Below are 26,627 nucleotides of genomic sequence, written 5' to 3' on the forward strand. Positions count from 1 at the left end.
TCATCTAAAATTTTTCTTTATGATGCTGGGATGAATGTTTCACAGAACAGATTAAAAAATATTTCTGTGCTCTGGCACTAATCAATAGTACTCATAAAATTGAGATGACCAAATAGGTTGCTCTGTTAATATCATCAAATAAATATACCAGCTGAAAAAGAAAACAGAGTATTTACACCAAGTACATTTACTGACACAAATGTGTTTGCGGTGAAGAGTTAGGATTTACATAGTCATGTGGGACTGAGGTGGAAACAGAATTGAGGGATGTGAGATTTAGTTTCTTCTATACTTGGTAATTTGGACACCCTTCCTATTGACTTTATCAGCAGGGAACATGTTTGTTTCTGACAATATTTAGGGGCTCTGAGGTAGTTAAGGATTATGTATTGGATCTCAGATAATTAGGACTCACATGGACACATGCACAGCAAATCCACAGCTGAGGCAACGCTCTCCAGGTGCTGCCTGGGGCCCTCGGCCAGAAGTTCCCCCAGGCCACCTCTGGGTTAGCGTGGGACACCTTCTGTGCAAAGGGCAGGATGGAGCTTTGTGTTCATGCATGTGGATTACCTTCCTCCCCAAAACTTGAGATTGAGGCTGCCTAACATCTACAAAATGAGTATTAAAAACTTTCCACAGCAATAAGAACATCAAGAACATAAGATACATTTTATGAGAAGAAGAGAAACTATTTCAGAGATCCAGAACATAGGGTTTGTCCAGGTTTTTTGAAGGCTGTGAAAGAATAAACACGAGATGATCAGTTGAGCACACTCTGCTCAAACTGGCTTTGAAAAGCCTCTGTTGGGAATATGATCATTCACGCTATTAGCCAGGAAAAACAGATCTTCCCCACCTCACAGTTTTAAAAGGTTATCTGATTTTGTTTTAATGATTTTAAATGGTATTACTTAATCTGTCAATCGATAAAATAACAGCAAATTCAAAGACTCAATCTTACTTTTATCTGGACAATTTTAATCTCATCAAATCTTATATCAGCAAGAGATTTCTTTGTCTGGCCTCTTCGGTGTCCGAACTTGCACTTATTTCTCATCACTTGCTCATCGTCTTCTATGGGTCGTCGAACATATTTAAAGCGATCTTTGAGGGCACGTTTCCATAAAAACTGTGTAAAATAACCAAACAGGACAGTTAACCTTTAAGGATGTTAGACTCTTCCTGTGTGAACCATAAAATCTTTATTTTTCTATCACTCTTGGGCTCGAAATTATTTTCACATCACAGTAATAAAAATCATAGCTCTACCCTTCCATTTATTCTCACAACAGTGTTGTGAGATTGCTATGAAAATTATAATCTCTAAATTATAATCAAGGAAACCTAGAAATAAAAATATTTTCTCAACGTCACATAACTATTGAGTAATACAATGTCTTTCGAATTTATATTTTCTAACTCTAAAAATTGGATATTTTCCACCATACTCTGATATCTCCAAAACACACTCCACTTTTTTGCTGGGTTCTAGCAAAGAACTGATACTGGCTTATGCATCTGTGGACTAAAGGATTTTCTTAAAAAATGTTTTTGTCACCCATTGAAATTCACTTTGGTGAATACTATTAGGAACCACTCTGCAATATTTTTGAAGCACCTATTGTATTGAACACAAAGATCAGATTCCATCCCTTGGAGGGAGATGGGCATGAGCAGACCTAGCTTTCAATCAGCAGAAGGACGAGTGATTTCAGTAAGGAGTGAAAAGTGTATGACAGCAGAATCTTACACTGTGTTAGGGGCTCACAGAAGCTTTCCTGTAGGAGGTGCTTCTAAGCTGAGGTCTTAATGTCAGGGAACTCTATGAGGGGGCATAGAGTGGTATTGGAGAATGGCAGGTGGGTGGAAAGAAGTTGTAGTCAGATGGCTCTCAAAATTTAGTCTGAATCATAGTTCCTGGAGGACTTGTTAAAGTGCAGGTTGCTGGGCCTGTGTCCCTGTGGTTCTGCAGAGTCTCTGATTCAACTGATGACAGGGTAGGAATGAGAATATGCATGTTCTACAGGTCCCTAGGTGCTGCTGCACAGCTGGCCAGATGCTAGAGGTCCTGATTCAGTAGGGCTGAGTGAAGCCCAGGTGTCTGTATTTTTTCAAAGCTTACTAGATAATGTGGCTGCAGAGCCAGGCGAGGAGTCCTCTCAGGCGGAGTTGAGTGGAGAGAGAAGACGGGCAGATTTGAGCTCGGGACGAATCTGTCCAGCACTTGGAATGTTTGGGAGATCAGAGACACAAGCAACAGTTGAAGGACACAGCTGGGCTTTCTCAACAAGCCAGCCTGCCTCCCTCTCCTCCCCGTCCCTACTGGTATCTAGGGAACCCTTCCTTGCCCTGCCTCCAGCTCTCAGCTCAGCTGTCACCCCCTCACGGAAGGCCTGCTGGTCTCCCCAACAGCTCATTCCCCGTGGTGATCAGCTCTCACCTTTCCCTGTCACTGCTTATCATGATGGTAGTTTACCTTCATCTGTGAGAAGGTTTATCTGTTTCTGTGTCTTTTCTGTTCTGGTTTTTTGGTTCTTTCTCTGTTTCTTCCATCCTTTCTTTTTTTCCTCCTTTTCTATCCTCTCACTAGGCTATAAGCACTTGAAGACAAGCTCAGGTTTTCTTTTCTCACCAAGTCCAGCCCAGTGCTCAATGCACCTTGGAAACTATAAATATTGGATGCCTTGTGTCAGCCCTCTGTGAGGGAGGGTGACCCAGGTGTTGAGGCAACAGACTGGATGAAGCAAGACTGAGTCTTGGCTTTACTGGGTAAATAACTCATTGGGTGAGGAGTGGCCCTACACTTGTTCAAGTCTGAGCCTTGAGCCTGCTTCTCAGCCCCTAATCTCCTCCCAATGCCATGTGCTTGAACAGGCTCAAGACTGGGGGTAGGGAGAAAATGACCTTTTGCAACCAGACAGGCCCATGTTTACCTTCTAGTCTCAGCCACTAGACAGGGTGGTAAATTGCTGTGTGACTTTGGGCAAGTTCTCTAAGCTCAATTTCCTCATGAGGAAGTGGGGATGCCCGGAGTCCAGGTCTGGCACTTAGATTTTGCCATTCCTTGTGCCCTGGGTTAAGTCTCAAAAAGATTATTCTCTGTCCTGCAAAAAGTTCTGGGACCTAAGGTGGGCTTGGAGACCCAGGGTCTAGGTCTAGCTCTAGTATATATTAGCCAAGCAACGTTCAACAGGTAACCCCTCAGCTTTAGTTTCTTCAACTATAACATGGAACAATTAGATCAAGCCTGTCAAATGTGCTGGACTTGGAGAGACTAAAATGACTAGCTACTCATAGAAGGTATTTGTAAACTAAAGTGCTGTTCATAAAATTTTTGATAGACCTGGTGAGGATTCTGTGGGTTGAGGTTGGCAGATGGCTTTGGCCCCGTTACAGCTCCTAGGTATGTATGAGTCAGAGATGCTTCATCACCTCCCACAAGCCTATGGGTCTAGACTTGGCTGCCACTGTTTTACAACAGCACAGAAATGATAGATGGCTTATATTTTTCTTAGCCCTGTAATATAAACAAATGCAAATACATTTTTTTCCCTCATTTTCCTCATGTTTCCTACAGTTCTGAAATTTTTCTAAACTTGCTGACCTAGTGGGAGGTAAAATAGCAATCAACTACTAGGATATTTTAAAACTGCTAATTTTTTCTTCCCAGCCTCTCCCTTCTCTCCTTATTAACTCTCTAATAGCAGCAAAAGGAAGACAACTCAAATACAATGGTCCACATAAATACTCAATCAGCAAGTATTCACTGAGCATCTGCGACATGCCTGGCACTGTGTTTATGTCAAAGTCTCTTTAGAAAATATTTGTGTCTTTGAATAACCATCCACCTTTTGCATACTTTTCTAGCTTGAGGGTGTAGAAACATCTACAAGGATACAGTTCTCATTCTGAAATAAAAATCAGCCTTGTAACAGGCCCCTGATCTGATGTATAAAACAGTCCATGGCATCACTAGAGGTCTTTGCCCAATATTAAATCCAAATATAATCCTTAGGAAACATTCAGATAAACCCAGGATATGGACCCTCTTACAGAGCAACTAGATTAAAATTGGCCACAAAGTAGATATCAGGGAAAACAAAAAAGGTCAGGGAGAGTGTCCTAAATAAAAAGAAATTTAAGAGACATAATAATCAAAGGCAATGAATAATCCTGGATTCAATTTATAGCAATAACTTCATTTCAAAACCATTTTCGAGGGTCAGGAATGGCACAAACAGCTTGGGTTTCCTCAAATAGTTGGCCAAAACAAACAAATATAAACAGAGGAAAAATAAATATGGCAAAATGTGAATACCTAGTGAATCTAGATCTAGATCTGATTCTTACTTGTTGGGATGTCTCCTCCTTCCCAGGATGCATTTGGTGCTGTCTGGAGATGCGGTTGGTTGTTACAATGGTTTGGGTGGGTGGGGCGGTGGGGCTGCTCACACCCAGGGGGAGCCGGGGTGCGGCTAACCATTCTACAGTGCAGAGGCAGGCTCCACCACAGAGAACCGTCCAGCCTATCATGTAAACACTGCCGAGACGGGGAGAACTTACTCCAAGTAAATGGTATCTGGCTTGATTGTAGCATTCGTTCAATTTCAGTGCAGATTTGAACAGTTTCAAAGTAAAAAGTCGAGGATAAAATTAGCCTTAAAAATGACCAAACGTTTATTTGGATGTGTGCTCTGTCTCCCCACTACCTCCTGCCCCACACATTGATGTTCTCAGAAATGTTTTGTATCTTCCACTGTAACATTAGAAACACGAGCTCAACATGCTTGTAGGGAGAATTTGAGTAAACATCTACCATGCACCAGTTTCCCCTTCTGCTCTGAGTGTGTAAACAAGGGCCACAAGGGCCAAGACATTTTGCAGGTCTCTTTACCAGTAACATTTTTAGTGAATGACGCTGGGAACAGATGTGCCAAAATGCACACAAGATCAAAGTAAACATTATTCATTACTTTCTTTCCCTCTCACTTTGAGAACCATGAAACTAAAGGCTAAATATAATTGTATAGATATGTTTTTTGCATATATGCAAATATTCTCTGGAAGGAATCTTTAATAACATTAGTTTCTTCTGGGGAGGAAAATTTGGTGGCTGGAGGACAGAGGTGGGAGGGAGGCCTTGCCATTATGTCCTTGTGTAGCTTGTGAATTTTAAACTCCATGAATGCATTACTTATATAAACAGCTAATTTAATTTCTTCTTTAAAAACACAACTAGCTCTATACATAGAAACACTTAATAGTTGGCAGGCATTCTATCTTCAGTGTAAAAGGAAATCTTAGAATCCGTTTTGCCATCCATATCAGCGTGATTATCAATGTTGGGACCCTAGGTTGGTTTGTTTTGTGTTTTGTGTTTTCTTTTAGTATAGTTCTTTTTTTTTTTTTTAAAGAACAAATTGGGTTTAATGTGCAGTGTGATTTTATATAAGCAGAGTTTTTTAAGAAAGATTCATACTAGAAGCTGAGATCCTTAAATTCCAGTCTGGACTTTAATAGTCACTAGTTCCAGACATGGAATATAATATCTTACCTGCGTCTGGGCGGTAAGAGAGAATACTTAAGGCCCTTTTCCACTCAGAAAATTCTGATTCTATCCATACTTAATAAACTTTTCCTTGAATATACAGACAGGAAAAAAGAGAAAGAAAACAAGGCCTTCAACATTTTTATATTCACTGATATTGGCATTTACCGTTTGTTATTCAAATCGAAACAAATTGCTTAAATTCTCCATCTTCAAGAAAGCACAGCAAAAAATATTTTCTCACAGATGTCTGTGATGATAAGGTACAAAAAAACATCTATCTCATTTAGATAGTATTACCAATACACATGTATATGGCATATAGAAATATAAGTAATAAAAGTACATTTTTACCTACACACTGCTATAGGTCCCCATAATTATTCCTCAAATCACATAGTTCCCATTTTTCAATACACTCAATTTTTCTTTTATCACCTTAACTATATTTCAGGATAGAGTTCTGTAGGGTTCAGTATATTCACATTGTCGGGCCATGCAGATCCCAGGTTCCTAAAGCCAAGAGCCACACAGGTCCAGACAGCAAAGCTTGTATTACCTCTAGAATAGTATTTCTTAACCCTGGCTGCACATTAGAATCATCTGAAGACCTTTAAAAAATATCAGGGTACCTTCTTCAAATCAATTAAATCAGAATCTCTGGGGATCCTGCTGTGTAGCCAGAGTTGAGAACTGCTACCCTAGAACAGCTTGAAGGATCTGTTGTTATCAGCATGGCAGAGATATGGGAGGGCCAGGTGCGGCTGAAGGTCGAGGCCTCACACCAGACAGCTTCTTCCCTGGGTCTAATCGGAAGACGAGAAACACTGTGGTGATGAGAGTGCGAATACAGATGTAGTCATCTTTCTCTTTCTAGGTCTTATATCTCTTAAAGATCCTTCCTAGAGACTCATCTTACCATATGAACTTCCAAACAGGTTTGAGGGGGACACAGAAACATGATGACACAGAGAGACAAAGACAAAGAAAGAGGGTTGGGGAGGGGTGAATAGGGGAAGCCCAGAGGAATTTTAGGCTGTGGAAAAATATATGTACTATGATACTATAATGATGGATATGTGTCATTATAGATTTGTCTACACTCTTAGAATGCACACCACCAACAGTGAAACTTCTAAGACCAACTATGGGCTTTGAGTGACGTGTCCGTGTAGGTTCATCAGTTGTAACAAATGTATCACTGGGGCAGGGATGTTGATGGTGGGGAAGTTGAGCATATGTGGGGACAAGGGGGTAAATGGTAAATGTCTGTACCTTCCTCTCAAGTTTGCTGTGATTCTGAAACTCTTCTAAAAATATAAAGTATATGTATTTTTTAAAAGAAGACCAATGGACAGTAAGACAGAGAAGTCACCAAAAAGAGCAGCATGGGAGAGAGTGACCAAAGCTTAGAAAGAAACAGAGACTGACAGAAAAAAAGCCAAAGGAACAGAAACAGAGACTAGACAGAGATAGAGAGTCAGGAAACTTGACAGAGAAGGAGAAATAGAAAGAGACTGAAGAAAAGAGTACGAGGCATAATATCACTGAATAACACAAGGCTATTATGTTAAGATGGGTTGAGATTGTCAGAATGGGGCCACATGGTCACTTACAAAGCTACAGCCATCCTCCTCCAGGAAAGGGTGGGCCTGCAGCAGGGCGTTGACCACATCGTTATACTGCTGGGTGGTGGGATACCTGTTCAGTGCAACAAGGAGGATTTTGTTCATTTCAAGAAGCCTACATTCCTTCCCAGAGGCTGAGTCCAAATTTCACTCACTTTTCTTCAAATCTTTCTTTATAACAAAGTAGACATTCAAATATTGGGCAATATGTCACCCAAAATCTGAAGAGAATTGGTTCCATATGAATTCTACTCTACTTTGAAAACACTCTCCCAAAGCAGCAAATGTGTTATTACTCACAGGGAGCCTTCCAGATACTTAGTCATGTCGGCCTGGAGAAACTCAATGATCCTTATCCTCATGCTGTGATCTGGACACTTCTGTTCTGCTAACATGCATTTGACATCATAGGGAAACTCTGGTAAAACATAGGACTTAATCCATTGTAATGCTTTATTCCTTGCTCGAACATGTTTCGCATTCCTTCTGTTAAATAAAAGCACACACAGAGTGAAATTCTATTTCAAATATATGCAACTTACTTTCTACATCTTCAGAACTTGTAACACAAACCACTTTCCCAAGACCTAAATATATGGAAGTTATTGATCCATCTTCCAGCCTTTCATCTATCTGCAAATATTTGAGGGCTATTAGGCATCTGTGTTCTTTCCCTCTGCACACACTTAAATACTTGTTCTGGGGGGGAAAATTGCCATAATAATAAAGAGTATAGAATAAGGTCTAAAGTTGGAAAGAATATCAATCCTTCTGTCTGCAAGAGGTGATATGTAATACATAGCTCTAACCTGAACAAGATCTTTAACTAGAAGAGAATAAATTGCACTTCAGCAAAGTAAATGAGGCATACAATCAAGTCTTAGCACCAGATTAAGGAAAGTCTTCTAATTAATATATTCTGTTGCTATTTATAGGAAATTCTGCTGCTGTTTATAGAGAAATCCAAAATCCACTTAACTGAGTTGGGCTTTGGCTATCTTAGCAAGGCAAACTTCGTTGTTGAATTAAAAATAACTATCAGATATTCTATTTCCATCCAGATGAAGTTTCCATAAAAGGCTCCAGAAAGCTGATCAGCCGTTGCCTGGGGCTGGGGATGGGAGTGGAGACTTGACAGCAAAAGGGCACAAGGAAATTTCTGGGTGATGGAAACGTTCCGATAGGGATTGTGACAATGGTCACACACCTGTATGAATGTGCTAAAATTAACTGAGTTATATAGTTTAAATGGCAAATTTTATGTTACGTAAATTTTATGTACATAAATATTGTGTTATGTAAATGTCAATAAAGCTGTTTATAAAGTTAAATATCAGAACGACTTTAAAACCTTTAAGTAAGTGACTGACTGATCATTAAGAATGCAAAAAAAAAGAATCTGGTAAAATTTCCAAGCAAGTTACCAGAGGCAATAGGTAGCTTTCAATCTATTTTACTTTAATAGGATTGATTGGAAGTAAAGCAATAGAGGTGAACCAAGAAGACAAAGAATAGATTTGCCTTTGTGCAAAGAAGAAAAAGATTCCCTAAATTCCTCCATTAGCCTAAGTAGGTTAATTCTCAGGCACAACCATGGAATTTGTAGTAGTCCAAACAAAATTCGGAAACATTTTTGAAAGTCCCAAGCTTCCTTCAGATTCTGAGGTTATATTTTATAAGAATTATGTAAGAAATGCATGAGGTGTAATGAAATCAAGAGGTCAATCATGAGCTATAATGGGGAATCAAGAAAAAAGAAACCACTTTCTTCTCTTTTCATGATAAGCTGTCTACTCTGCTCCCCTCCATTTCACAGTCACTGTATCAGTCATGTCCTGGCTAAAATAAGCATATTGATCATTTAACACTTGATTCAATAGAGCAACAGGCAATTCCTGACAAATCTGTGCTTCAGCCCAAACTATTTTCCAGTAAGTTTCTCTTTCATTTCATGAATGAGTAAATTCAACCGATATTTATTGGGGATCTATTACATGACAATTACTCTTCTACAATCCCTATTTCTTTTCCTCGTCTATTATCTTGTTTCTCTCCTAAGTTGTTTCTTATCTACTCAGACCAAGGGTGTAAAGTAATAGCAAGTTTGGTCGCTGTTTTGTGCCTTTTCAGGGTTTTTAAAAGGCACTATAACTGCACAGGTGTTAAGTTTGGTTTCAGTACAACATTTTAAACATTTTTCTCTTTTTCTCCCCAGGAGTTTCAAGTGGCTAAATTAGCTCCATGACCCCTTTCAAGCTTTTGAGGTTGCCATCTCTTATTTAGTATTCCATTGATAACTTCCATATTCTGATGTTATAAAATAGGACTTGGTACAATTTTAACCGTCTTGGTTTTTACTTTTTTCTGTATGTCTCTTGTCTTCAACATCCAGGCTACAGACTATATAGCATGGTATTATTTCTGTCAAATGCCTAGACTATGCTAGACACATACAGGCTCTACCAAACCAGAGATTCCATCGTGCTCCTCAGAGAGCCATTAGGCAAAATCAGAGGCATTAAATTTTCCTTTTCTTTACACTAAAACAACTTAAGGTATTCTGGAAGTGCATATAATATAACTCTGATAATGAATACAAGTCAAATCTAGTTTTACTCAAGAAAAGGGACTCATCAGAAATTAAAAACATACTCCAGTAAGATAGAGAACACAAATGTTTTTTTAATTGCTGTAAATCTCCAAAATATTTACTGAAAAAAAATCTGTGTATAAGTGAAACCATGCAGTTCAAACCCATGTGTTTCAAGGATCAACTGTAATCCAATCTGAAAAATAAGAAGAGATTGAAAAACAATGGGGTAGGAGCTTATCTAATTCTGTTTTCATATTTTATTACCCTAGATAGCCATGAAATCTTCTCCTCCTTGACCCTGTACCCAATTTTACATAAACACTGATTTTACCACATCAGTCAATTGAGGGGCCAGGTGGAGCTGGCCAATGGCTTCCCAGGCCACTCCTGACTCTAGACCAGGGTTCCAGATACTATGCCGATCTTGCTTGACACAGGAACCATGTCCAAGAGAAAGAAGCAGTTCAAGTTTTGGGCTTGTGGTTCGTGGTCTGATTGAATGACCACAACAAATTATACCAACTCAGAGTTGGCTATCTGGGGTCTGGACAGGTTAAGAAAGCTGTCAACAATGATATTCAAAAGTAAAATCTCTCTGTAGCTTGCCAGCCTCATCAATTCCTAGAGAGAAGTTCTTTCTAGGACTGGGTAGCCCTGTCATGATGATAAAATGGATGTCCAGGAGGAAACCAGAAGAAATCTGTCCATAAGAAAACTGTCTCCAGGGAAAAGAAAAACTAGACCATATAAAGACCAAACAGAACTGGAAGAGAAGCATATCCCATGGAGAACTGGCTGTTGCTGGCCTCCTACGTTTGTCCTGATCACATAGTAAATTTTTCCCTGATTTGATGAACCTGGACTGTCACTTCAACTGTTGTCTTTTGAAGCAGTTTATTTTGAAGAGCCATTCCTGGTTGTCTGTCTTTGCTTCTATGACTGGAATCTATAGAGAAGCTGAGCGCTCTCTGGGCTTGCAAGATCTGATACCTGTACATCATGTATGAGCCACTTGCAATCCAAATATCCAAGAATTTGGCATTTCTAGAGACTTCTCCCACTCTGCTAATGATTTTCAAATGCTTTTTAAGATGCCAAAAGATGGTTGAGATTAGACAGGAGCCAATGTGGAAATTGAACTTCAAAACTAAAGTCCCATAGTTTCCAGACCAAGTATATGGGAGAACTAAATCTCCACATTCAATATCTGACCATACAAGATGTTGAGCCTTTTGTGTTCCATCATGTAAACTTCACCCTTTTTCTAATGTTATAAGCATAATAAACTTCCTGTTTCCTAACAATGTAACCCATACATGGAGTGACATGGGTGATTTAGGATTCTCCTCTCTCTAGCAATCAGATCCTTGCATTGAATTGAACGTGGCAGGCAGGCAATCAAGGGCAGTGAGTTATGTTTACCTCTTTGACCAATGGCATCTTCAGTCTCTGGTCTCTCTAAGAATAGAGTTTCTGCTTCCTGTTTCTATGGGTATCTCTAAGCTAAGCTCATCCTTTAATTATCAGTCCTATGGGTTCCTAGGACTCTCTGAAAAGAGGAAAATAACTGATTTGTTAACATATTTGAAAGTAAAAATATATGTTTGGAAGAAAAAACCTGGAACTATAAACCAAAAGTTTCTGTGATATGACTGCCCTTGCACTGTTCACCATGTAAGAACTTATTCACTATGTAAGAACTTATTCACCATGTAAGAACTTGTTCATTATGCTTTGGAAGATTGGAGACTGTTGAGAGTTAGGCTTGGGGTTGATTAATGATTGTGCATTGAGTCTCCTATACAGAATTTTATTGTTGTAAACAACCATTTGATCAATAAATAGGAGGGGTGCCCTCTCAAAAAAAAATCCCATTTAGAGCTGTTGAGGGTTGGCAGTTATTTCATCCCCATGAAAACAGAAAATCTTGCTTTAGGGAGATCATGAACTCTTGAACCTCCAGATCAGAAAGCTTCAGTGTTTCTTTATGAATCAAAGGAATTTTAGGCATTCAAAACTGTTGCTTCCAAATTCATTGACTCTCACATGCAAGGAAATTTTCTCATTTTCCTTTTATTCATATCCACAAATAAAGCAGATAATAGGATTTTCAGATTCTATGAGAAAAGATCCATGGTGTGTAACATCTTAACATACCAAATTTGAATTCCTGATGCTTAATAGTGAGGATAGTTGTAACATGGTCCAATTTTGCGTGCTGTCTTATTATCAGCTACTCACCAATATGAATTTTCAGAGCTAGCCCAGATATGAGCCTTCAAAATTTGCAGAACACACTGTGTGTGTCAGCAAGGATTTATCTCACCCAGAAGACCCTAAGTCTCTCATTTTTCTAGGCTTACCTTGGGCCCTCTCCTCAGGTGGATCCCCACCACCACACTCCTGGCTCTCAGACAGTCTTCCTTGTCTGAATTCCCCACACGGCCTGGTCCAATGCTGGCCCTGTGGCTACTCAACTAAGTCCTGGCTCCTTATCTGTCTTGATTTTCCTATGTCCTTGTTGAGTGGAAATTTTTTAAATAAAAATATAAGAAGGTGTAGGGACATTTGAGAGAAAGAAAAACATTAAATGTAACATTTATGACAGATAGAGTAGTTCCATAAACTTGTGTTTTCATACATAAAATTGACATCTTTCAAAATGGAAAGTTCAGTTATATTAAAAACAGCCCTCCCATGACAAAGGAACCATTGACTAGCAAGGCATCCAGCCAGTGAAAGGAAGTACCACATCACTAGCTCCTTAAACCTGAGATATGAAAACCAGTGGGACCCAAATGCTAAAGAGGCAGATCTGGGGATTGGAGTGGAGACCTATGCAGACACAGAGGTGATATAAGAATCAGACTGTGATCAAACACCACCCCAAATTACAAAACGATCAAACAATCTCCAAAAGGAGTTTTCTCAGTAGCTCACCAGGCTTCCGCTGCCCAAGTGGCTTCTTTACAGAACCAGGAGCAGAGTTCCTGTCACACTCAACTGCATCCTGGTTGACTGTCCAGAGTCATAGTTCATGAATTGTCTTTGCTCTCCTAAACTTCAAGGCACAAATGGCACCATTCTCCAAGGGCACCTGCTGGAAGAATAATCTGCTACCTTGAGGGACTGTGACTAGTTTTCTAGTCTTGAACAACAGTCTTGCCTTCTGATCCTCACGGAAACAGAGCAAGAGACAGTGGAGCACTTCGCCATGAAGAACAGTCATTCTGGCTGCAGGCATTGGTCTTCACGTCAGAAGTTCCATCACTGGTGACACTCCCACCACGGGAAGAGAAAGCAGTGGCAACCCCGTGCTCTCAGGGACTGAACTGAAGGACTATGTCCTGCGAGCCCCTCTATTCTGAGATCCCATTTTCATTTCCTTCTTCTCCACACCCAAGTTTTCAGAATGACAAAGATTAGGACACCCAGTTTTATGTTATCAACTCTGAAACTAAATGGTATGTAACCATGTAACATGTAAAAGCTTAAGTGTTTTCGGAACATACAAGTAGAGGACAGAAGCTAGAGGAGGCTTAGACATTTATTTAAAGAACTTGCTGTCATCTTATCCAAGGAAAGAAAAGGACATTATAATATATGTCTTTAAAATAGGGACCAAACATTACCCAACAAGTTAAACAGAAATGTTGCTTCTGTGTTATTATGCCAGTACTCTGGGAATCACCTGCTTTACTTTACCTAGGCAAGGCTTTGCAATGTGAAGAAAACAAGAAGTTGCCAAAGGCCTAATAAAGAGATAGATGCTGATGAGCAAGGTGAGAAGCCACCTCTGAAAAGAGTGAGACATGTCACTGTGAGACATGTGTGCACTCTGAAGGAAATGGCATTCTGTCACTGCAGCTGATGGTACCCACCACTAATTCAGAAAATATTTGCTCAACATTCTCAGAATTTTGATGCTTGCTTTTAATTTATGTTTTATAGATCTGGGCTTTCACATCTGCCACTTAAACTAGGAGACTTCCAAAGGAATTTAGTTTCTGGAATGCATGTGTGAACACATGAGCTGAGGGGAGGTAGAGATGTGGATGGCAACAGGCACTGTGCTCTGGCACAGACAGACAGATGCCTCTCAAATCCTTGCTGTCCTTGACAGCCAGTGTGAGATTCAAGGACCCAGGAGGGTTGGGGAACCTGACTAATCAAGAAAAGCAGCATAAAATAAATACATCTTTTATTTCCTACCCCCTCTCAGTTCCTCTTGGCACTGACAGACACACCAAGGTCCACAGACTTCTGGCTGTTACCTGCAACATTTCTACTTGCTAGCATTATACATTCAGTACTGCTATTTCATAGTTCAGAAGTACCAAAATCTGGTGGTTCAGGATTGACCTGAGGCAGGTTTTTAAAAATTAACTTTCATACTACTAGACTTTTGGATCCTAACTTTATAGAGAAGAGCACATATCTTCAGAGGATCTTTTTTTGGAGGCATGGAGGTGGAAAATTCACTTCTCAAATCTGGCCCAGAGTGCTGGTTGTATGTGTTTCATGGGGCAAAACCTCCAGTGACTTGGTCTTCTCCCAACCCCGTGTCACCGAGATTACGGTTTGCCAATTCCTCCACTATATAGCCACATAAAAAAAAAGGTTTCCTATCTGTAAGGATGCAAGTAACTTGATTTTATCACTGACTATCATAGTAGGCAAGGTGGCTCACTGAAGGAATGTAGAAAACTGGGCTTCCAAGTAAAACTGGTGAGCCCTCTCCTCGAGAGGTTATATTACCACCGTCAGAGGTAAATGGGTATTCTGACTGCAGGACTCCTCATAGCATGTCCAGGCTGACTCCCGTTGGGTGTTTACCTCTATGAAATGTGAATGTAAAAGTAGTGAGAAGAAATCCTAGCTTTATCAGAACCTGTTTTTTCATCCCACTGAGTTCTATTGAGGAAACCTGTTGGATATCTCCTTCATAAAGCTGTTCTCATATTTGTTTTTTTATTCTGGAGGATGGTTCCACCATCATCCAGTTACTCAAGTCTGAAATATAGATGAAAACTTGTCACATAGCGCAGGGCTCTCTCCTCCCCTCCAATCATTCAAGTCCTGTTGATTTTATATTGAGATATCCTTTCCATTCCATTACCACCATCTTAGTTTAGACCCTTAGTTTAGACATCTCTTGCTTAAATGTTAGCATTTTAATAGGTCTCCATCCTCCTTTCACCTTTTTCCAGTTCATTCCTTACTTCACTACCACACAATAAGTGAAAACTCCCGTAATCTTTAGCAGTGGTTCTTAACTCTTGTTACGTATTAGAATTATTTATGGAACTTAAAAAATACAGACGGACAGGTCCCGCCTTGTCGTAGTTAGGGTAGCAATACCAAATTACCATAGACTGGCTGACTTAAACCACAGATATTTATTTCTCACAGTTCTGAAGGCTGAAAGTCCAGGATGAGGGTGCCAGCACAGTTGGGCTCTGGTGGACACCCTTTACCTGGTTACAGAAGGCTGTCATCCTGCTGGGTCCTCACAGGGCAGAAAGAGAGCTAGCTAGCTCTCAGGCTTCTTCCTGTAAGGGCATTAAGCCCACCCATGAGACGTCAACCCTCGTGACCTAAGTACCTCCCAAATACCATCACATTGGAATTAGGGTTTCAACATGTGCATTTGGGAGGGTCACAGATACCTAGAAATTCTTACTAGTCTACTGCCTTGCTACTCAAAGGGTAGTCCTAGAAGAGCCTTGACAGTACTTGAGGGCTTGCCAGAAATGTTGAATCTCAGGCCCCACCCCGGCCTCCTGAACAGACTGTGCATTTTAACAAGATTCACGGGTGACTTTTAAGTAGACATTGGGAAGCACTAGTCTAGGACACTGATCTGGCTGAAGTCCTCCAGGTGAATCTAACGTACAGTGTGGGTTAAGAAGCGTTGCCCTGCTCACTGGCATGGCAACAGCCTCCGTACCCCTGCAATGGCCCCTCACCAGCCCCAGCAACTGCGTCCCCTCTGCCTCCATCTCTCCCATTCCAAAAATACTCCACACAGAATCCCCTATGCTGGTTCAGCTCCTTGTACCTTTGCACATCCTGTTCCCTTCCCTGTGAATGTCCTTTCCCTCTCCTGCCCCATTTTCCTTTGGATAAATTTCTAGTCACCTCTCAGAATCCTCCCTTGATTTTTGTGAAGTCCTTCTGCTGAGGCCTTCTCCATACTCACTCCTCTGAAAGTTTTCTCTCTCTCTCTTTTGGCTATTTCTGGACCCTGTGCATTTCTACTTCAGCCTCTCTTTCTCCATATTGCAGTTGTTGGCTTACATAGCTGTCTTGTCTACTAGGCTCTGAGTTCCCCTAGGCAAGGACTAGATGGGCCCCCACCTCACCCACTACCTAAATAATACCTAGTTACGGTGTGTATTCAATAACTTTCGGATAAACAAAGAGGGGGGAACTAGATTAGAAATCAAGCTTACTTTGAATATCTCCATAAGCTCTTATTGGACTTAATGGATTGGACAGGAGTCAGAGAACTCTTTTATCAGTTACATTAGGCCCATGTCCCCTGATTCTTCAACTGTTGTTTGCCTGGGTCCACAGATTTCCGGCACTGAAGGAAAATTTGGTTCTAGTTTAGTGAGCTGATATTCCTCACATCACTTGGGTTTCTGTTGAAGAATCATCTAGTCAAAGTCAAAGGACTTGCCTGAAAATCCAGTCCCAAACAGAACCCACCTGCACACTAACACCAACACACACACTGCCTCTCACACTCTACCCACCCCACCTTTTCCCTTTTTTCTGTGTCATTGGTCTTAAATATATTTATATGTGTGTGTGTGTACATATATATATGACACTTAAACATATTTATAATGTAGTGTCATATTTACTTTTTTTCCCCCTTCATTACAACTCAAGCTCTGAGAGATGGGAGGCTCAGTCTGCTGCTCACTCCTGCATCCTCAGTGCCACACCAGTGCCTGGCACAGCCTAACACCCCCAGTACATCTTTACATATGGAATGAGTAAATGAATCCCAACTTAGATGTTCCGCAAAGAAAGAATTCTGGGTCAGAGGTAAATGGATATTCTGACTGCAGAACTCCTCATAGCATTTACTGTGTTAATGTACACTGGGAATCTTTAATCAAGGACTAGAGTTAGAATGGAATACTTCCAAAACATAGAGCCTTTAGGTAGGGATACTCCAGCTACCCAGGGAGTAGGAGACAGTGGAATCCTGCATTTCACTCCAAGGGATCCTTGCTGTTCCACTGACCTGGGATTCAGCCTCTCAATGTAACAATTTATCACCTGTGTTGTCTCTGGTGTACTTCATGGACCTGCCCTTTATCATGTGCTGGATAAAGTACACACTGCTGTAGCACCTCAATCTGAGTGACAGTGCCTACCAACAGTTCAGCAAGTGTGGACCCATTAACATTTGCCTTACTGAGCACAGGCAGATGGGTGTAAGATCATTCTGTAGCATTTCCTAGTGGTAGCAGACCAAGAAAAAAATAATTTTTAAGTATGTGTGAAACCATGACTAATCTATAATTATGCCCAAAGGCAGAAGCAAAACATCTGTGCACATATATTTAAAGTTCAAGCAAAGTGTTTTTAAAGTAACATTTAGGAAACCTCTACCTGTTTATCCAATTTCATGCCTTATTAGGTACTAAGAGGGAAGCAAACAGTGTCAAACAATGTAGATGAAAAGCAAAGAATGGCATTGCAAAAACTCCTTCCGAAGTTCCTTCCGAAGGATCACCAACACACATTGAGGATGGGCCCTTGTAATCCTACCATCAAGAAAGGGCATTTAAGCAATTCAGTAAATTGCTTAATGTCACCCGAGAAAACTACATCATGTCACAGCACCCTAGCGTTTCCCTGAGACACAGGTTTATCCAGTGGGTCGCCCACATCTCTACTAGGTGCTTTTCACAAGCCAAAGTCAGGTAAACAGGCTGCCTCCAGAGCCTTCATTTTCATCCTGTCTGCAAATCATCTAGATGGAAAGCTCATGTTCATTTTGGGAAACACAGGAAAAAATATTGCAGGGACAATGATGGCCACCTTGTATGGAGTGGTAACAGCTGCCAGGTACTTGGCCCTCAAGGACTACCTGTGCAGATGGATGTTCCCATTCCTCACTGGGCACAGGCCACCTGGCAAGCCAGAGGAGGAGTCAGGACTTCAACATAGGTAAGTGAGACCCCAAGTGGAACACTTGTCCCCCCATTTCTCCCTGGCTATTAAAAGCAACTGGCTTCATGAAAGCCTTGTTGCCAGACACCATCAGCTTTCTGCTTTTAGGTGTGAATGGCTTATAAACTCCAGGAGTTTAACTATGCTAAAAAACAATTGGCATATTTAGTATGAATTGTATCAAAAGGTCTAAAAAGAAACTGATGATATTGCAATATTTATCCTGCCCACAAAGATATATTCAGTCTTTGTTGAATCACGCATCCTCAGCTCAGTTTAAAAACTCCTATTAGCCTCTGTGTGCCAGGGACACTCTGTTTACCATGAAAACAACGGCACGGTCCTTGGCCAGGAGGGATTCCAGCTTCCAGGGCATATAGACCTTTACATGATCAAGTCCATTATCTAATTTTACAAGGAAAGCAAGAGCTACCCAGAGGATGCTACACATACTAGGGCTTCTCGCCTGGCCTGGAGTTTCAATGGAGGGGCTTCCAAAAGAGGGATTTTGAACAGAATTTTCAAGGATGAGCAGGTAGGTAAGGGGAGGGAAGAACAGAGGCTGACACAAAAGCCGTGCAGCAGGTCCTTAACCAACACTTGTTGAATGAACAGTGCTCCAGGCAGAAGGGATCAAGAGGGGCTACAATGCCCAGGTAGGGACAGCTGAACAGTGCTGGAGCCTTAAGTTTCTCTTCCCTAGATACTGAACTAAGCAATCCTGAGAGGCTGAGTCAGTTGCCTGGGATGACTGGAACTGTTTTCAGGGAGAATTTGCTCTGGAGTCAAAGGAGAGCAGCATGAATAGAAGGGTCAGTCCGTCTCACAGAAGAATGAGGCAGACTAGGGAAGCAGAGCAGAAACAGAGATGGCCAACACACGGCTCCAGGAGAGAAGGAAGGACAGCTGCACGCTCTACCTTCCCAGACCAGTTTATCTACGCCCAGGGAACGCATGAGTTCTGTCCTTGCATGCTGGGAAATGCTTCTTATAATAAACTCTCCTTGTCTTAAGTTAGTTTGAGTGGCTATGTGGTTTTTTACACCCAAATATATACTAAGGCAGGGGACACGAATTCATTTTTGGACCTGCTTAACTCTGAGGTGGTTGTGGATAGTGATGGTTTTATAGATTAGAAAAGACTTTATGGTTAGAAAGACATGAGGGTATTGGCTCTGGTTTCCAAGCCCTCCTATTTCTCTCCATTTCTAAGCCAGTTCTGTTTGCAGTTCTGTTTGCTTATCTCCCTTGACAAGCGCTATGAAGAATGACAAACACCATGAGGCACCAGGCCGCTTCTTTGACCAACCGTATGAAGACATGGGAATACTACTCCTGCCCTGCCAGTACGGCAGGACTGATACGAGGACAGAGTATCATCAGAGGGCTTAGAAAGGAGAAAAGACCTACAGAACCTGTCGAAGGCCGTGTCCTCATCTTTCATAGGGAGCAGAAGTAGGGAGAGAAAAGAAGTTCTAAGGAAAGCGGGAATCCCGCCTGGAATAGCGCTGGGCAGACAGCAGGACACTGAGTGGCTCTCCACCTCCTCTCACTGTGTTTGGCACTTGGCAGGTATTATCCATTTTTAGATAACAGGCCTCCCAAAAGCACCAGGAGGAAAGGATTATAGTTATTATTCCCACTTTGCAGATTTGTACACAGATTCACAGTGGAACAAGAGTCAGATGACAGGGACCAATCCTCACTTTTCCTGTCTCTACTCACACCTGAACACCTAGGAATGGGACTGCCTGCTTTTGCAAGTTTTATGATGGGCGAGGTAGTTGAGAACTCATAGCTGACTCCACACACGTGGGGCCACAGCAAAGGAAAGCGCTCAGGATCAACAAGCACCTGTGAGCAGAAAGGAAGGGAATGAAACCACCATTAAAACATATTTACATCTTCTGAACCATAGTTCAGACCAGGAACACCATGGCGACCAAATCTAAGACATTGCCTTCTACCGTCTTGCTCACCACCCCAAACAGGAGCCAGTGGCATGGAGAAAAATGGGCCCTAGCACTAGGAGAGCTTAAAGAGCTGGGACCTTTGTGCCCAGGGAGAGGGGTGTGAGGCTGAAGGTGGTAGAGAAGGGAAGAGAACAGAGAGGGCAGTCCAGAGCCAAAGCCCATTTTTAAGAACTCCTGAACAAAGGTGCAGCCTTCCCCTGCACTCACGGGGCTCCGGGGCCTGGCGGCCAGGGTCTGAGGCTGCTGCCCTCAGTCCCCTGAGACCCCACTTCAACAGCAGTAGACCCTATCCTGAGGTCAGAATGACCTTTTGGGGAAGCCCCTTGACATCTCTAAATCTCAGTTTTACTCATTTACAATAAATACAGAATAATGCCCACCTTGCAGGATTTGCTGTGTGGATTAAATGACATGATAATATAAAGGGTATCTGAAAAGTTTGAGGACCATTCCCTGGCTTGACTGTTGCCTGATTATTCTCCAATACAAGCTGACATCTCTCCTTTCAGAGACAGTACATTTAAAGAAAAGCATTTGCTCATATGGTCTGCTGCACAAATGTGTGACCCATGAACCTTACAGGCCGGGTGGAAGGGAAATGCTGTAGAGACCATCATGACTCTTATACCAGACCCTTATCACAGTTACCCTCAGGACATGGTCGGAGGGCCACATTCCAGGGCTGCTTCTCTCAGTCTGTAGCTCCCCTTGTTCCAATGTAGCCCATATATTGAAATACTATACCACAAAAAAATCCAGTGCAGAAATATAAGGAAATGCTTACAAAAGTAGTCCCCCCATAAGGAACAGGCAAGTTAAAACAACAACAATTAGGAAATTCAAAACAAAAACAAGGCATATCCTACAGAACATTATTCACTGAATAAATTCTCTGTGGCTACTAACAAGCACCCTGGACAGTCTGACAGATAAATCCTTTTTTTCATTAATAACATGCACTTAAAAGATGCATGATATCATTTCAAAACTTCACTTATCCAACCCAAAATCAGAAAACTTAACCTGTATCTTTTACAAAATATCTTCATCGCTTGATAAAATAATCCCCTTCCAGGAAAACAGAAAGTTTCTACCTAGAAGGTATACTTAAACACATGAAATCTCATTAAAAAAAAAGACAAATATCATTTGGCTTTAAAATGCTTAGAAGTTGGCATCCTCACCTTTGTTTCAGTACTCTTTGGTCAATTAGTCCATTATCAAGGTTTTCAGTTGGATGGAAAGATGGCATCTGCTCCCCGTGGTTGGCTGGACGGGAGGACTGCTCATTCCTGTCATCAAGAAAGAAGAGGTGGGTCAGGGGTTACTCAACAGAAGCCACAGCCATTGACCTGCCAGTAGCTCTGAGGGTAGGGGTCAGCCCAAAGTGAACATTGTGATCTGTGTCCACCTCTAAGCTCCACATTAGCGTCATGACTAAAGGACCCGAATGAAGGACCCTTTGGAGTCATCTCACTCCATGATTCACACATGCCTTACCGGAGGTAAACTGGTGCCAGGGAACAATGCTGTTTTCACCAATGGGTCATATTTGTAAATGGTGTTAAGATACTCCTTTTCTTTATGAAATGATGGTGATAATAAAATGTACGTTTATTGGTTAATGTTATTATTTGCCAAAAAAAAAAGAAGAGTAACTCTCGGTTCAGATTCCGTCTCTACTCCCTGCAATGTGGGGGGAACTTCCATTATTTGTGAAATCTCATGATCTAAGGACCACACTTCACTAACCCCTCATTTTCCAAGTGATGCACCTGAAACCCTGAAGGGAAAACAATTTGCTTAGCACCACAAGCTACTCAGTTGTAGTGCCAGGAGTTGACCTCAGTTTTCCAACTTCCTGTCCAGTGATTTTTCTACCAGCTTCAATAAGAACAATAACCAAAAGCACCTGCAAATACCCCTACCTATTACATTTTGCTATCATTTGCCTAAATCTGAATAGGATGCCAAATATACTGTCAAGATGTGGCCTATAAATTCTTTTCAAAATAACATACCAGGCGACCATTAGCCATTGAATGAAACTTGCACTCCAGTTGAAACCCATGTGCAATCTCTGATCTAGAAAGCCATTACACACTCTTTAGAAGGAGTCTTAAGCATCATTTATTCCACACACTTCATTTTACAGTTGAAACTAAGTAAAGTCAAGTAAATCTCCAAGGTCGGATGAATAGCTAGTATGAGAATAGGATTTAAAAGAAAGTGTTATGATACCTAGCTTCAGATTCTTTCTACTATATCAAGTTTACCATTTTTATTAAATCCTGAAAAGATTTAATTAAATAGATAGTCTCATGCCTCTTTTTATTATCATAATTCCCACCTGACAATATATTTGACAATGAGCAAATATATCCAGTAAGCATTTTAACCAAATATAACCAATAAACCCATCTGCAATTGTGGTCTTGCACCAGAATAATTTAACATGAATACAAGACAACACAACTCTTAAGGTGAGTCTTCTATTTACTGGGTAGAGTGAAAAACCCCCACTCATAAATCGCTGGACAAACCAGTTTTCCGAGTGGTGGCTACATTTGAAAATGTCTTTCTTAATCAGGTTAACAAAGCTTAATATTTAACACAAAACTATTTGAGAGATTTTTCTCAAAGATTATGATACTTCTAACATCAGTCTGAATAGCATGGAGTTAGGAACTGCATTGCTTTTCACAACCTGCTGATGAAGCAGTGGGAATGTCAACATTCAACAAAATCAGTCCAAGACAGTGGTAGAACCAGGAATGAAGCCCAGATTTTCTGGCAGTCCAGCTAGTTCTCATTTACTAGAGAACATCATAAACTGATCTGCAGTGGAAACAAGGCTATTTTCTTCCAAGCTGTGCCAAGGCAATATCAAAATTCCAGTCAACTGAATAGGACTTCTAGCTCAAAATCCAACTCATCCAAGAATGCTGGGAAATTACTTTTAGCTCTATTTGAGGTTTACACCCTCCCTTTGCTGCAAAAAAGTAAAGGCACGCTAAGGGAACTTCATCAAAAGTTATATATCGAAGAGTGAGCTTTTACATACATATGACAAAGCAATGTTTAGGTGAAATCCTTCAAATAAATCAGATAATAGAATCTCCAGAGTAAGTGTGGACCGTCCCTTCAAACTTAATTGTTCCCTTCCTTATCCCAAGTATCCAAATATTCAAGAAATCAAATTACTTAAGCCAGGTCTAACATTGTATTGCTTATCAAAGAGAAAGACAGAAAGATAGATTACCACAGATACAATCTGGAAAAAGAGAATCCATAAACATAGGATAGATTTTATGAAACATAATCTTCTTTTAAAAATTAATGACTAATTGGTGTACAGCAACTATTTAAACTTTAATACTTGCAAAGTCTCAAATATGGAAAACCCAAATCAAAATGCCTGAAATGATCCTGGGGCACAGATTTGTAAAGCAGAAATTTTAATTATGCAATTCCTTTTCATTGCAGAAGTCAGTAATAAAAAACAAACAAATAAAAGCATTCCTAAATCCCAAAGCCTCCACAGATTTTTCTAAATGACTTTTATGGGATTCTATCATAGCATTCAGTATTCAAGAATACTCTTGAGAAATTAGAAAAAACACTGTGGAAAGAGTCTGTAACAAATTATATTGTCAAGTCCTCTAGAGGAGAGTATAAATTAGTTATCATAAAGGACCCTTCTGGCAAATAGATAAATAAATAAATAGTTTTGGGAAGAGCAAAGGAACAGTTAGAAATGCCTTTCCCATGCCCTGATTGTAAGACCTAAGCTGCAGGAGTCCATTTCTGCTTGTGTTGTATGTACATTTCAATGGCTTGTTACTAGAGCTTTCCATACAGGACCTCCCAGTTTATAAACTTCTCTAACAACTGGAGTGTTTAACAATGGTATGTTAAAAAATCTATCTTAGCTCATAAAACCTTGCAAGAAGTGTCATTTACACAGATATTAGAAATACTGTACATACAACCTAGCTGAAAACAGTGGCAATTTTCAAAGAGGTTTGAGCTCCGAATGTCCTATTATCACAATCATCGGGAAAGCACAGCATCGAAAATCAGGCAAGCTTGAGCAGACTTACTCTGGGCTCACTTCTGCTTGTGTGACCAGGGTTGTTTCTCTAGGGCTTCCAGGGGACTTCAGTCCTTGACTCTTCTGCTTGTGTTTCTTAATTAAATCCATCAGAACAGCCTGATGTCCAATTTTCTTTACTAGTTGCTGAACCATCCGGTCATTAAGCGCCAGAAGAGCGGCCCCGCTTACCTCTTCCTCTGGGAAAAAGAAAAACAAAACAAAACTCCCTTGTCACGCCTGCCTGGGAAAGCACTATAAAACACAGCACTCTGAGCAGGAAAAATTATTTCTGTTGCTAAAAAGCATCATCTAAACTTTTCCTCTGCCATTAAAACATTTTGTGCATTTTTGACTAAAATAAAACACTGGTACTACATAATTTCAAATTGATGTCTGCTTCTAAGAAAGTACCAGAACATGGAGCCACAGCAAAAACTTTTACTTACACATTAACACTTTCCCCCCTTCCAAGTCTCTCTAACAGGCATTGTGCTCATAAAGAAAAAAATCTTGGGAAATTGTTCTTAATACTACCTCCCACACAATATTCAATACTTGTAAATTCAACACTGCACAAAAACACATGCTGTATTATTTAAGGATAAAACAGTATCATGTGCATATATCAAATATGTATTTTAAGTACTCTTAACATTTTATTTTATTTGACTTTATATTTTTTTAATATTCTCCTGTGGATGCTAGGTCAAACGCAAACTCTGCCACAGTCAGCCAAGAAATGAAAGTTCCCCATTGCAGCAACTCCACACCCACGTTCACATGCATCAGGCAGCAAAAGTAATTAACGTAACAGAGGACACTCAATTAACATTTTTTGAAAGTGTAAACAACTCACCTTGAAACCGATGAACTAGCTCTCCTAAGTTTTTCTCCACCAACCAACTGCAGACCTGATCAACTGACCAAGTGTCCATTGCTGTGTCCTATAAATACACCTGTAGAATGAAAGGTGAGAAGATTCTTCAGTTTTTTCTTTCTGATTGCTGTTCTTTTCTTTTTAATAGGCAGCCTTCTAACCTTAGCTCCTTCCTTGGCTGGACTCGTATAGACTCTCAATACTAAGCTTCTTTACAATTACTGTTTTCCAAACACACATCTAAAAGTTGCAAATAAAAGAAATACTCTAAAATGAGAACGATTTGAACCTATTTTCAAGTCTCATCTCTCAAATTTCTTCACCTTCTACTTTTTTTCCACAGGCATCCCTCAGCTTACTAACAGACAGCCAGAGATGCACAATGGTACCCAATGCTGTACCATTAACACCCAGGTTTCTTCACAAAGAAAAGAAAGGTGTGAAATTCACCACTACTTGGCTCATCAGGAAGTGGTTGACATTTACAAAAGGGGGTGGGCAGGGGAGGAAGGGAGGAAGGATCAGATAAAAGGCTGTCAGAGATACTTAGTAAACCAAGATTGGTTAACCCCTTGGCTCCCCAGCCAGGAAAGAGCTTGTAGCTGTTTTTTTCTGATTGCTTTAGTTTAGCAAAAGCAGGAGTAGGAGCCAAATTGCCCAGGAGAATCTGAATGTTTCTTTCCTTCCTTCCAACAATATTCTTATATATTCCATTCAGTTCTGGAACTTATTGAACAAGAAAAAAACAGTAGGTTAAAACTGAAAAGAAAATTTTGTTGGGTAATTTGAAATAGGAAAATAATTAAATAATTAATTTTAATAATTATAAGTGAAAGAAATGTCTACAAAGTTTGCAAGATATAATCTTTATTCTGTTGTTTTTGCATACCACTATTCTTCAGCAACTGAGTAGAAAACAGAATAAGTATGCCAATTTCAATAATTTTTCCCATTTCTCTTAGGTAGCTGTAAATTTGGGGAGAGGAAAACCCGCGGCAAAATATCTCTAAAACCAAAATCAGTTAAAGGGAGAAATAAAGTTTAAAACCCATTTATTGCTTACAAACTGCACTCAGGGGCCCTCTCTCCTGCTCCAGCAGAAGCAAGCAAGCAAGGACCTCCCCTTGACGGCTCAGATTCAGATAAGCTCTTGGTTGCCCAGGTAATTACCCACTGATAAGGAGATGTACTTCTCTCCACCCCTGAGGATATGCAAATGTACTAAAGCCAGGCTAGATATTCTGGAAATGTTACAATTTTACCCACAGGCCACCCCCCCCTCCAGAAATCTCTCTTTACAATCTACTTATTCCCCCTCTTCCACAATGGCTCCTGGGCAAGAAAACTGGAGCACCGGGACCAGACTAAGGACATAACAATAGCAACAGCAATAAAATCATGACAATCCTCAAGCTGGAGGATTCAGCTAGGTTCAAAGTTCCATGCAGATTAAGTCCATAACTCGCCCATTCATAGGCAGGCAGTAGCTAAGGGTTCAGAGCAATCATCATGTGGCAGCCACAGCCAGGGGAAGCATTCAGGCCACAAGGACTGTAGGAGAAAATAACATACAGGGAGATAAGATACATGTTTTAATGACACCAGCATAGGCAAATCTTGTCCATCAGGTAGGACACATGCAAGAGAGTGGTCGTGTGATAAAACAGTGGCAGGAATGGGATCTCATCCTGGTCTAGTTACCAGACTTTCAGC

The 26,627-nt window shown here is 40.7% G+C and overlaps 1 protein-coding gene across 1 annotated transcript in view; it reads right to left on the bottom strand.

The window, feature by feature from the left end:
* The window catches only part of SAMD3 (sterile alpha motif domain containing 3), a 45,336-nt gene extending 20,047 nt beyond the window's left edge, over nt 1-25,289 (bottom strand). Inside the window, exons 1-7 of the mRNA XM_017656241.3 lie at nt 25,204-25,289; nt 24,894-24,993; nt 24,045-24,234; nt 21,126-21,233; nt 7,480-7,665; nt 7,168-7,252; nt 965-1,132 (exon numbers count right to left, since the gene is read on the bottom strand). Coding sequence (XP_017511730.2) covers nt 965-1,132; nt 7,168-7,252; nt 7,480-7,665; nt 21,126-21,233; nt 24,045-24,234; nt 24,894-24,972 — 816 coding nt within the window. The 5' untranslated portion in view covers nt 24,973-24,993; nt 25,204-25,289. The remainder of the gene's footprint in view (nt 1-964; nt 1,133-7,167; nt 7,253-7,479; nt 7,666-21,125; nt 21,234-24,044; nt 24,235-24,893; nt 24,994-25,203) is intronic.
* Nucleotides 25,290-26,627: the final 1,338 nt, after the last annotated feature.

Source organism: Manis javanica, chromosome 13, assembly GCF_040802235.1.
Source record: "Manis javanica isolate MJ-LG chromosome 13, MJ_LKY, whole genome shotgun sequence".
Taxonomy (NCBI): Eukaryota; Metazoa; Chordata; class Mammalia; order Pholidota; family Manidae; genus Manis; species Manis javanica.